At 35.0% G+C, this 13,402-nt stretch overlaps 2 protein-coding genes across 2 annotated transcripts; one reads left to right on the top strand and one right to left on the bottom strand.

Moving 5' to 3' along the window:
• On the top strand, positions 1-8,758 carry LOC141434053 (uncharacterized). Its single transcript, XM_074096302.1, has 10 exons — positions 1-248; positions 474-669; positions 833-1,014; positions 2,482-3,607; positions 3,795-3,898; positions 4,505-4,680; positions 5,412-5,500; positions 5,920-6,119; positions 6,612-6,761; positions 7,273-8,758. Exons 1-10 carry the CDS (start codon positions 177-179, stop codon positions 7,468-7,470), a joined length of 2,493 nt encoding a protein of 830 aa, XP_073952403.1. The 5' UTR covers positions 1-176; the 3' UTR covers positions 7,471-8,758.
• Positions 8,759-11,449: 2,691 nt separating this feature from the next.
• Positions 11,450-12,955, bottom strand: LOC141434054 (F-box and leucine-rich repeat protein 13-like). Its single transcript, XM_074096303.1, has 2 exons — positions 12,731-12,955; positions 11,450-12,643 (listed from the first exon to the last, which is right to left on the bottom strand). The coding sequence occupies exon 2, from the start codon at positions 12,626-12,628 to the stop codon at positions 11,591-11,593; it is 1,038 nt and encodes a 345-aa protein (XP_073952404.1). The 5' UTR covers positions 12,629-12,643; positions 12,731-12,955; the 3' UTR covers positions 11,450-11,590.
• Positions 12,956-13,402: the final 447 nt, after the last annotated feature.

Here is a 13,402-nt window from a genome sequence, read left to right as displayed (position 1 = left end):
AAAAAAAAAATCTAGTCTATGCCTTCTTCTACGTCAACGTCGTCAACAGATTGTCAATTGTCAGTTCAATTCATTCATGTGTGTGTGTTGAAAATGGTGCCCTTATAACAGCTGGCGTTCATTTTGTATTGATAAAAAAATCAACAGCATTGTTGATCATATATTTTTCGTTCGTTATGGCGTCCGTACTCGATTTAGTGAAACATTACCAACATGCTATAGAAAAGTATCCTAACGACGAGCAGAAGGTGAGTTCGAATCCAGTAAATGTTTAGACAGACTGCTTTCCCACTTTTAGATTTAAGGAAAACCCCAATCTCACAATTGCGTAGTATCTATTGAAACTCGTTTTCGAGTACTTATTAGTTATTTATGACTCTTTCCGATTGAATATGTGAATATTTGGTTATTGTGTGGAGTCCGAGCCATTACGTATGCGAAGAGCCAGGTGTCCACGTCGGTTGCTTTTCCAGGTTCTGAAGTCGATTGACAAGCTGTTCGGATTGGGTGTGACGGTACAGCACCTTCAGGACACTGGCGTAGGGCGGACCGTGAACGCGCTGCGCAAGGAGCCCGGGGAGGTCGGCACCGCTGCGCGGGCCCTCGTCAACAAGTGGAAAGCCATGGTGGCCGCCGAAGAGAGCGACCAAGACGCCCAGAACAATGACAGTGAGCTCGCAAGATCATAGCTGCATGCATTTGTTTGTTGTTTATTAAAGAGCTACATATTTTATAATAGATAACCTGATAAGAATATAATTTAGTTTACATGTATAGCAAAATCAAACTTGAAGTGCTGTTTATGTTAATGTTATTAATTATCTTGAATTAGCTACAAACTACAATGGCAATGGAAATGGGAAGGATGGAAGTGATCAGGATCACAGTAGTAGCAAGTCTAGAAGTAGACATAATGATTCATCATATGAAAGAACTTCCGAAACAGAAGTAACAAGCACCAGCCAGATGAATGGTCACACCAGTGGATCAAAACGGAAATATTATAGCAGTGAGGTAAGCTTTCTTGATTGTTTATAACAGAAATCCTCGAACTTTTTTGATGACGGAACCCTATTTGAAAACTAAATATGTGCCAGTGCCCAAAAATAGTTAAAGACAACTAATTTAATGGGAGTTCTTACTGCTAGGCTGGCTAAACCCAGGCCCTTGGGCTACAAAATGGGCTGCCAAATCATTTGCCAACCATTGCGTTGCTTCACAAGCTTTACTTCTTTGTGCATAATTTTAGTAATTAAATACATGTAAAAATGCTGGCCCGGCATCACCTCGCATTTAAAATAAATTGCCTATCTATAAAATCTATTGGCCAGCTTTGTTGTACTGTGTAAACTTACAGTACACTATAAGTATTTATTTTAAGTATAAGTGTAGTACTTCTGTGGAGCCTCTGCATAAGCTTCACAGAACACACTTTGCAGAACACACTGAGAATGACTGGCTTATAAAATTAATCACTGTCAATGTGTAAGACATACATATATACTTATGAACATAATCTTAATTCATCATAGGTATGTGTATAGACTATGCATAGTAGGGACTAGGGATGGTGATCTGAGATTGAATAATGGAAGATTAATTTTTTTCAACCAACAGAACTAATTTTTTACATTGATTCAGAGTAGTGAATAAATATTTTAATTTTGAAGATCAAGAATCTCGAAGTGAGGTTTGATTTTTATCTATTTCTTTATAATTCAAAATTACAACTTCATATTGTGCTGCCCTGTTCACGCTAATAGTATTTAATTAGAGAGTAACAAATATGACATGAACTTTCATTTTCGATTATTAAACTTTTTCCATGATTGCAGTTATATATTGAAAATATGAACTCCTAAAGTAAATCCAGAAAAGGTAGATTTTCAGAGAGTCAATCTTTTTGACTATGATTATTATTATTTGTGAACATATTTTTTAAGCTTCAATTCTTATTGCTTTGAGGAAAAAATCTTTTCTGGAAAAAATCACCATCCCTAATACATAGTTTAGCTCTAGAAGCAAGATAAAAATATGTGATTCACCTATTATTAGGGTTTCCGTATGTCCCGAGGTGTCCTACTTAGAGACTTGTCCTATTTTTTAAATATACACTTAGTGAAGGTACTAATCAGCACAGTTATTGGGCTAGTATTTACAACATAGAATTTGGCGCCCTCTTGAAGTGGCGCGCTCCAGTTTAAGTAATTGGATTGACTTTAAATTTAGTACAGATATCTAGTTTCAATGACAAGCAAGTACCTACAGCAGAAAGCTTGTATCAAAACTGAAATTTTGAATAAAAACTTCTGCTACATTTAGAATGGGACAAAGCTTAAATATTGTAGGACTCGCTTACAGTTTAAATTCAATAAAGAGTATGACTAGGAAAGAAATATGTTTTTTTTTAACAAAAACTTATTCAATATGGTTTCTTGATTTAATCACTTTCTTTTCGCATAATAATATCATATGTTGCAGGAAGAAGACAATTCCAATAAAAAGTCAAAACATGTCAATGATGATGATCATAAAAGAAAATCTGTCAATATAAAGAAAGAACCATCAGAAACAGACAATGACCATGAAGATTCTTATGATTCTCGCAGTTCTGACAGTGAAAGTGAGATGTCAGAGTCGTCAGAAGATGACAGGAAAGGAAACAAAAAAATAAAAGAAGAACCAGTGGAGAACCAAAGGTCATCATCTATACATTCATCACAAAACCATGTCAACCATAAAAAGGAACATTCATCATCAAAAAAGTCCTCTAATTCTGACAAGCACTTAAAAAGTCACAATTCAGACTCAAGACATACCTCTGATAAGTCATCATCAAGAGAAAAGTCTCAGAGTTCAAAAAAACATAAAAATTCAAATGAAAAGGAGAGCAGTTCTGAAAAAAGGTACAAGTCTGACCACAGCATCACTGATAAAGACAAAAAGAAAGATTCAAATTCATTAAACAAACATAAAAGTTCATCAGATAAGCACAGCAACTCTGAAAAGCATCATAGCTCTTCTGAGAAACATAAGAGTTCTTCAGAAAAACATAGGAGCACTTCTGAAAAGCGTAGCAATTCTTTAGAAAAACACAGCAGTTCCTCTGAAAAACAAAAATTCAGTGCAGGAAAAGATGGCAAGTCAGATAAACATAAAGATAAATCCGATAAGAGTGACAAACATGAAAGTAAGTCGGATAAACATTCAAACCATTCTTCTCTCAAATCTGACAAAGAAAAACGTAAAAGCTCTACAGAGAAGGAGGCTGAAAAGCATAAATCTAGGGAAAATAGTTCTAAAGAAAAACATAGTTCCTCTGGTAAGGAAAAGTCTAGAAGTAGTCAAAGAAAAGAAGAAAAGTCAAATGAAATTCATAAAAGTGAGAAGAAGTCATCCCATGAAAACATGTCCAGAAGTGAGAGTAAGGACAAAACAAGCAAGAGTGACCACAGCAGCAGTGAAAAAAAATCTAAGCATAAATCTAGTTCCTCTTCCTCTCACAAAAGAGACAAGTCAAGCAGTAGCAAGACAGGGGATGTACCAAAGATAAAATCACAAATTAATAATAGTGCAGAAAGTGACGACGGTATTGATTGTGGATCAGGTACAATTACTTTAACTGTATCTAACTATCTATAGAATGTAACTTATCACAAAAATGATCTTCCATTTTCCAAGTCCAAACTTAATTTTTGCGCTAGATTTGGATATACCTAAGCTTTTTCGTGACAACTTTTATCATCAAAATAGACATGCACAATCTATGAAATTTATACAAATAAAATTTTCAGGTGCGAGTTTTGCTGAGGCCCTCGGCATGGTCAGTCCAGCCAAGCCTAAAAAGAAATCAATATTCACGAAAGACGTGTCATCACCAAACTCATTCGGCACCGATGTGAGTATTGCTATCATAAAACATTTCAGCTTTTTGTGGTTTCCTATCAATGGGAATGGGAAACCACTTCAACCTTACAAAGTTATCTCTTCTAACTTTGCTAACTTTATTTAAACACTTTTATGGCCCATAGTACAGTAAAGTCCTCATTAAACAAGTCCCATAATAATATTAAAGACTTTAAATAGGGTCTATTTAAGAGTCCCAGCTTTTAGAAATTGTTTCGGATATATCCCTAATATTATTTTTTTTGTACGTCGAAATCAAGCCATCACCACTGTGTGATAATTGTCAGAAGGTTGATGACTTGTGCCATGTGTTGTTGGAGTGAGCCCGGAATTCAGATTTGAGAAGAAAAGTTCTTCGGGATTTGGCTTCCATATACTATAGCCAGGTCAACAAATTCCCATGTAATCCTGAAATATTACATTATCATGATCTTCATTAATATTGCAGGAAGAAAGAACCCATATAAACAGAATAAAAAGTAGACTACACATTATTACCGAGACCCGGCTCTCCCAACCAAATTTCATCTGAATCCAATAGTGGTTTTAGCCTGAAAAAGTGCTAGGAATCATTTGGTTTTACTTTTTTTGTCTACAGCTTAGTCCAGCGACTCTGCTCGCCCCATCGACGAAATTAGCGCCTCTTCCCGCACTCGAGATATCAGCACTCCCGGAGATATCGCCGAACTACCGGCCGCGACCGCCGCCGCGCCTCATGCCGCACTTTACAGATGACGAGGCTATGACCCAGTCGATATCCTCCAAAAACCAAAGGTAACTTAGTTAGAGGTTAAATCATCATCATATCAGGTGTAGGATGTCCACTGTTGGACATAGGCCGACCCCATTTTCAGAGGTTACTTGATTTTGTTTAATATGTTTGTTTACAATACAATACAAAGACTCTTTATTGTACACCAGACATAGTAAAAGGCGGCCTTATCGCTTAAGAGCGATCTCTTCCAGGCAACCTCAGAAAGAAGGAAGGACTAGTTTACATTTATTTTTTTGTTTGTTTACTTCGTGTGCTTCGAGAAATTAGGATAACATTTTTGCATAAAATGTTCACAATGTAGTTTTGACGTTTCAAATCTGTCGCAGCTGTTCTGTGTACATGAATGGTTTAAGTTACAACCCTCTTGTCGATCTCTCTGGCATAGGGCACTATAAGCACAGGCCTAAAAATGAGAGTTTGGTCTGTATTTCCCACACGGCACAGTGCAATTTGGAAACTTCACTTACCCCACAATATTTTCTTTTACCGAAAATTATATGTATTTATTTTAAATTTCATTTCATGTGTTAATTTCAAAAAACTTAGATTTGTAAGCCCGGATTGGAACCCACAATCCTCTGCTTGAGAGGCCATATAAGTCAGTGTTAAGCTACTACAGCTTATACCCTTAACCCTTTTGTCAACCGTTCCCTTTTGTATGTATAATGTTCACATAATATGTTATGTTGGTAAAAAAATATTAAACATATGTATTTGTTTTACTTTTCAGAACTAAAGTATATTCCGGTAATAAAGTCGTAGGTAAAATTGCATCGCTTTACGACCTATGCGTACAAGTTCTGCAGGAACACATAGATGGTAAGTGTCTTATACCACAGTACTCAGAGTTATCTTTAACCGTAACAGTGTAACAATTGTATCATTTTCGACAGTTGGGTTAAAATTTGACTAGGGGCTAAAAGTATTTTTAGAATTAAGTATAACGATTATTAATATTTTAAAAACTAAGGATAGGGCTCCGTAGCCATTACGAAAAAATCAAGTAATATTTTTCAAAGGATTTCGTATTTTGTACGGAATCTTCCAAGTTTAGGTATGTTTTATACCTTACGCTGCTATTTACTCTTAAACTACTAATAATGCTCAAGCAATCGTAGCCGCTATAATCTTCCTTGTAAATTTGATATATTTACTACCATTCTGAATTTTTCAATAAACAACATACATTAAAACATAATGTGTTTGTGGTCATTATCTTAATAATATCTATTTTTCAGATCTCGAATTTACCGGAGGTGTGCCATATGAAATATTGAAGCCTATCGTAGATAAGGCTACACCACAGCAGTTGTATATGTTGGAGTACCACAATCCATACCTTACTGAAGACACTGACCACTTGTGGAAAGCATTCTGCGAAAAACACTTTCGAAACAAGAAAAGGGAGGAGATGGAGGCTTGGAAGGAAATGTATACGGTATGTATTGACTCTCAGTTCCGAAAAAATCCGCCTTGGTTGGGTGAGCATGACCGGAAGTTGCCTATGGTTTCTTTTATAATGGTGATAGGTAGATAAGAACTGCTGTCAAGGTTAACAGCAGTTCTTATCTTTAGCTTTCCGATCGTTTGACAAAGGATTTTTCTCATTGAGTTGTTGAAGCTCCCGTAGGTCTAGTGTCTACTTGCTGGATAAATTAAATCGTGTCTTAGTTGTTAAACCTGATATCTAGGCTAGATAGATCCATACATTTAAACACTACTAAACTGAACTTAATAATTGACCATGAGTCCGAATTCTGTAACAAAATTCAATTAGGATAACCTCTGATGGAGCGATGCGGATAGATTATCTCAAAAGTTTCATGTAGGATATTTCAAAAATTCTGCAGCGATGTATCTTTGAGAGTGTGGGCTCATACATAATGTACCTAAATTGCATATAATTTATAAGCATTTGTTTAATTGACAGAGATGCCAAGAAGAACAAGAGGATAAGCTGAAGTCTCTTACAGCTAACATAAGATTAACCCAGGAGGCCAAGAAGGCTCCCATCAAGCAAACCAAAATGGCTTATGTGGACTCTGTAGTGAAACCGCCGCGCAATGTTGCCAGGAAACAAGTAAGTTTTAATTTACATTTCACTAGCATTAAGAGTCATTGAATTAAAAATATCATGATAGACGGACATATTGAGGTATTGAAGTATGTTTTGAACCAATCCGTGGTTTCTTATCAAGATGAGCTCGAACTGAATGCTGCAACATATTTGTGATAGATATTTTTTGTGTGAAATGTATTCCTCCTAGTTTTTTTTATTTGCTTGCATCTTGTGTGCACATGAGAAAGCAGATGACCTCTGTAGATATTAAACCTTTGTTTCATTCCGTGAAGTAAATACACGTTTACATTAATTCAGACATACTTAATCATCATCTACTGCTGAACATAGGCTTTCCCCAAAGAGCACCATTGCGCTCTGTCCTCGGCTCGACGCATCCAGCTTCTACTACCACCAGCCTTTCGCAGAACGACACAGCTACTACTCGAGCCACCATCTTTAAAAAACTACAACTTACTCATAGAAAGCTTATCTAAAAATTTGAAATTGGTTAACCAGTATCTGTTTGCAGGCACAGCACGGCACCGCATTCGCTTCGACAGCGAGCCCGGCGGCGCGCGTGGCGGCGCTAGCCTCAGGCCCCAACGTCCTCCGCGGCGGCACAGTCAGGCCGCCCACTAGCGGCCCGGTCTCTAGCAGCTCCTTCAAACCTAAAAAGGCCCCGCTCATGGCGAAAGCCTTACAATTCATGCGAGGACGCAAGCGATGAGGCGGTAACGTCGTTCGATCTGTGCTAAATTATGAGACTTAGAATATCTTCGTATTTATTGCAATTTTAGCCTTAGTTGGGTACTGTTGGATGCCGCTACAGGCACTTTGATTTCTGGTGATCTTTTTTTAGCACTAGGGCTAGGAGATTACCTAAATTGACTTTACCAGGTGCGAGTACTTGAGGTCACATTTTGCCATAGTGAAGTCTAACAGTATGCAACTCTCTACAAAACCTTAACATCTGTATAGTCGAGGAAACTATTAAGTACCAGAGTAGAACCTTTTCATAATCAATTTCACAACGATTTCTTGGCAGATATATAAAATGTCAACATAACATTCGGTGACAAGATTCTATTCTGGTACGCGATTCAGTTTTTTCGACTGTACAGCCACGTAAATGTTAGTTATTGCTGAAATAATTTACATTCACACCCCTTGTAAAGTATTTAGATCTCTACTTGCTGATAAACCCAGTAAAAGAACCGGCCAATATACATTCCCGTTAGCAGGTCTATCGCAAAACTAGATTCTGATTGTGACCAATGGGAACTTCAGCTAGTGGAAACAGCTGTGTATATTGTTCCTAGTCAAAGCAGTTTATGTAAAAATGTTTAGAACTTTTAGAAGTTACTGATCCAATTTATTTGAAAAAAGTTATAGTTTTGCCAATTACTTAATTTTCTTCTAAATGTACCCATCTAATATTGTTCCTGAGTGAAACCAAAAAAAGGAAGTATATTGCATACAAAAAATAAAAATTGAACAATTTACTTTAGTTTAGGTCTTTGTTTGTCATGTAGTTTAGATTTATTCTACGATTGTAGTTGTTTTTAATGACAGGGCTTGCTTTAATCTCTTAAGTTTCCACTGTTCTGTCCTTTTAAAATGACGATAGTTTATTTAAAGCAATGACGTAGTTCATAGAACTAGTTAGCATGTGTATATTAATGCAGGGATGTTTTCTTAATGGCCCTTTCATTCATCAAATAGGTATATTCTTTGTGTGAGCAAAAACGATGACTTTTTGTCATCAACTTACTACTGATAATCATCGATTATTTCGGCGAATGTCTGAAATGTAAGTACCAAATTATTAGGATCGCTGTGATATGTTTGAAATAAAACATAAAATGTTATGTGATTTAGGTACATATATTTGAATTGTATACAATGCTGTTAACAAACGCTTGAAAGTAGATAAGTACCTTAGGTAGTGAAACAAATGAAGGAATCTGTTCGGACCATAAAGATCATAACATATTCTTCATGTCTGTATAATACATTATAGCCGAAATTAATTCACGTCATGTTGCTTTCCCAATATAGGTACATTTTACTGTGTTCTCACTATTAGAGTTCTTATTTAATGCGTAATATTAGGGGAAATGATTACGAAAGACTACATCTGTTTAATGGATAAAAGCATTAATAAACTAAAGTTTGTTAATAATGTTATTAAGTTTTTTTATATTAAATTTAGTCTGTTAAAAATATATTTTTAACAGACTAAATTTGATATAAAAAAACTTTCATCCATTAATTAAACAGATGCTTATAAATACACAAGCTTATTTAGCATTTTATCGTCTTTTCTAATCCGGCTCGACGTAGTCTCAGGCCCTATACTACGAAGTGCCAAATTCGTACTTTGTATCTAGCCGTCCCGCTGACGCTATTTTATTTAAATACGAAAGTGAGAGGGACAGTACGATACCAACTTCGATTTTCGAACTTCGTAGTAGCCCCCCCAAATCATAAGTTACTGCAGTTTGCTCATCATGTATTGAATAATTTTGGCATTGTCTGTATTAATTGTTAAGGCACTTGTAATTCTTTGATACCTTGTTCTGGACTGATACATATTTTGTATACACTGTACAGTCGCCGTTTAGATTGTCGGAATCAGCAAGGCACTCAAAGATACCTGAGCAAGCCAGGGTGTTGATGACGGTAGAGTTTATGAACATCAGACCCGAAAATATTTTAGGGCAAACTGCTAGCACATATAACTAGAACTCTAAATTTTGATATGAAACAAAAAAAAGAAAAAAAAAGTATGTATTTTAAACTGATCGTGGGAAGTAATGAAACATTGTAAATATTGAATTTTTATCATACATGTCAAGGCATGTAACTGTCTGCTGTTACCTTACTGTAAATATTTTTAAATACTTACAGTATAATTTATTTGTTTCGTGCTTTACCGTAGGTAATTTAGAATGTGATGTAAAAATTAATGATGATAAAAAGTAACATTATTCGAAATGCTCTTTGTCTATCTACACTGTTTAAATAAACTTAAGTATATCTGGATATTTAAATATATGTACAATGAGTGGTGGTCAACTTTTAGGAAACAAAAATGTAATATCCTACTTTATTATGCATGATTCAAAATGCATTTATATTTTTATATTTGAAATATGCACCTTTAAGCATGAGTTTATACAATTGTCTTTAAATTTTTTCACTGGGTATTCAAGTCAGGACTTGATTTAATTTTTTATATGTACAAGTAGTTTTTGAATACAAACAAAAACAGATTTTAACATGTCCCATTGTTTTCAAATGCCATTATTATAATGTAAGTTAAATAAATTTAATGACTTTTCAATCTTTTGTTTTATTTTTATATTTTAAATCATCAGGCCATATCATTTAATGCTATAGAATAATGCACGGAGGCTCATTCACATTTCTTCCATTATGGTTTCCTAGGATATTCATGCACCATTATACCACTGCATCCGCTATTATGACTGATCCGCTATCCTTGGAATCCATAGTACTTTAGACGATGTGTGGCCTCAGCCTATTCGAACTTCGTATCTTGTCATACCGCTGACGCTTGCGGTCGCACGAGAGTGAGAGGTATATACAGTACGATACGAACTTCGTAGTTGCCCCCCTGGCCTCTGATTCTCAGTGTTGCCAACATATCGAGTTCCTCGCTAAACCTAGCGACTTTAAAACTACACTACACCACATCATATTGCTTAGATTTCATCTATTTCTTTTTTTTGTAAATTTTTCATGTTTTCCATATTTGCATTCGATTGCAAGACATTGGCTACTTTTTCCATATTTCTGACGATAGTATTGAGATTATGATATGATGAAATCATATTGTCAGGTACCAGTACCAGTACAGATCTGAGGCCTTATTGTCTATAATAACGTTTCTGATGCTCGTGGTCGCAATCAAATAACATATTTCTCATACAAAAACGATTTGATTGCGATCGCGAGCGTCAGAAACGTTAGGCAATACGGCCTCCGTTTTTAGTATCTATTTACATAAGCAAATGTTGCAAGTGTGACCAGCCTCACAATAAAATCTTTAGTCATAATATGGCATTTGACCACAGAGTATATTATAATAAAAGAAATTTGACAACTGCTGAATTTGCCATATTCTGTATATTGTTATCTCAGATTAAATAAAAAAGTACTTTTTTATTTAATCTGAGATTGTTATGAAAATATAGGAAAAAAAATTGTTAAGAAATCAAGTAAAGTAATTTGTTGATAACAACAAGCCCATAATAATTACAATACTAAAAAACGCTTTCTATTCCTTTTGTCTTTACGCAGATTGATTTATTTTATAGATGCACAGTCACCTATAAATTCACGTCGCAAAAATTTCCCATTGCTAGTTAAGTTACAAGTGCGTGCGTCTACTAAGGGAAATCAAAAACACAATGTACTTATGAACATTTCAATTTTCGTCACATGCAACCTTATGTTACGAAAATTAAGGTGTTATTTTGAGGTGATAATCGATGATGTCATCATAAATCTTTCCATATTGAGCTGTATTGATTTATCTGTATAAATTCAATCCAACTATTTGCAGGGTTGAAAATGCAGCTCAGCATGCATACTCATACCCAATAAATAACATAACATACCCAATAAAAAAAAAGTAATTTTGTGGGGGTTATGTGGATAAGTAAAAGATTATATAAAAATAAATATTATTATTTAATCATATATACATGATATTATGATTCAACAGACATTTTTACAAAAAAAATACACATTATTTTAAAACTTTTAAGTAGGTACCTACTTTAGATACAGAATATAAAGCCTAAAATAATATATTTTGGTCAATAAAGGACCACATCAATATTCCTAAATTTCGATTTCAGTTGTTTCTCATAATCTGTATTTATAATTTGGGGGCACTGGTACAGAGCTAGAAACTTCAGGTTTTTATAGTATTCTGAGATTATATCTACTATTACAGGTGAGATATTTCTTATCCTTGACAGGCTCAAACTTTCTAAATTAATAAGCATTTTGCTACCTAAAGTTTTTAACATTCCCATTTCTGTGAAATTTACATTATTCCATATTTGAATGTGCTGTATTGTTCTTAGATCTGAAAGTGCTAGAAGACCTGTATCTGTGAGGTTCTCGCATCGAATAATGGCAAGATCCTTCAGCAAAGGGCACTGCGAAAGCAGTTTCAAACACTTGTCATCAATTGCATCACCTCCATATATATGAAATGTAACTAAAATGTTTTGTTTAGACAATATTAACTTTCTTATGTATTCCACATTGAGATCTCTGATTTTTTCTATTATAATATGACTTAAATATTTACAATTTAGCAGTCTATCACAAGTATTCATGTTTAATCCAAAATCAGATAATTCTAAATAATTCAGGTTTTTAAAATAATCATACTGCACTATCAAGTCATCATCACTCGTCATGAGTAAAGAGTTTCTTAAATTAAGTTTTTTAAGATTTTGCCACTTTAAAACATCAGTTTCAAATTCTTTTGTGACCCGGCACATGACTAGTTCAAGAGACGTAAGGTTCTTGCATTTTTCAGTGATAGCTTTTATAGAACTATAGCTGTATGCATATTGCAGCTTCAAACAGTAAATGTACTTCCCATGAGTAGATATTATTTCCAAATTACGCTCACTGACTTCACTTTGGCCAGGCTTCCCTGAGTACACAATGACAATATGTCTCCACAATGTTGCATCTTGAGATAGTTTTCTCCACCTCCTGCATACGTTTTCACATATTAATATTGATTCAAGTGGAAGGTTTTTAAAAATGTATATTAGTATTTCATCTGGCAATCTCTTTGTCAAATCAGGGGTATCTTCGTCTTCGGTTATCATTTTCCAGAATTATCCCTGTGGAAAGATTTATTCACTGATTACAAAATACTAGCACAACAAAAAGCATATACAAATAAAATAATAAACAAAAACACTACTTACGTTTATCTAGCTTACGTTGACCTAAATCTAGACAATAATTTCTGCGAAGTATTTATAAATATATGAAACTCATCTCATTGTCTAGTGCGTTGCAGATTCATACGAACTTATTTTGAGAATTTCTTCAATAACTACGATTCATGCAAAAAGAACGTCACTCGCCGCATCACACACATCATATCACAATAACAACAGCAAGCAACGCAACACGCAACAGCAGGGCTACTACGAAACTCGAAACTAAAAGTTCGTGTCGTGTTCTCTCTGACACTTACGCTATTTAATACGAGAGCGAGAGAGACGGTACGATACAAACTTCGAGTTTCGAGTTTTGTAGTAGCCCTGCAGTTTGTATGGGCGTGTACACGAATTATCGGGTCGGTATTTCCATGTAGGTTAAATCTAGGACCAAGTATACTTGGTCCTAGGGTTAAATGGTGTAGTGTCACCAAGGAGCTTAGAACCATGAGTGTAAGTTTCTTGAGTGTCACCCATATATTATGTTATGGTCTAGGTCGCACTGTAGCTTGTTTTTGCAACGTCGCATATTATAATAACATAATAACTAACTATAACGTCAAGGACACAATTCGTCGCGTTGCGTAGAAAGAGTACTGGGGTGCTTGCTACTACAAACAAAATTCGTATCATATCGTACCGTCTCTCTTCTCT

This window comes from Choristoneura fumiferana, chromosome 13 (assembly GCF_025370935.1).
Source record: "Choristoneura fumiferana chromosome 13, NRCan_CFum_1, whole genome shotgun sequence".
NCBI lineage: Eukaryota > Metazoa > Arthropoda > Insecta > Lepidoptera > Tortricidae > Choristoneura > Choristoneura fumiferana.
Note: the sequence above shows the minus strand (reverse complement) of the source record. Positions and strands in the feature narration are given on the sequence as shown.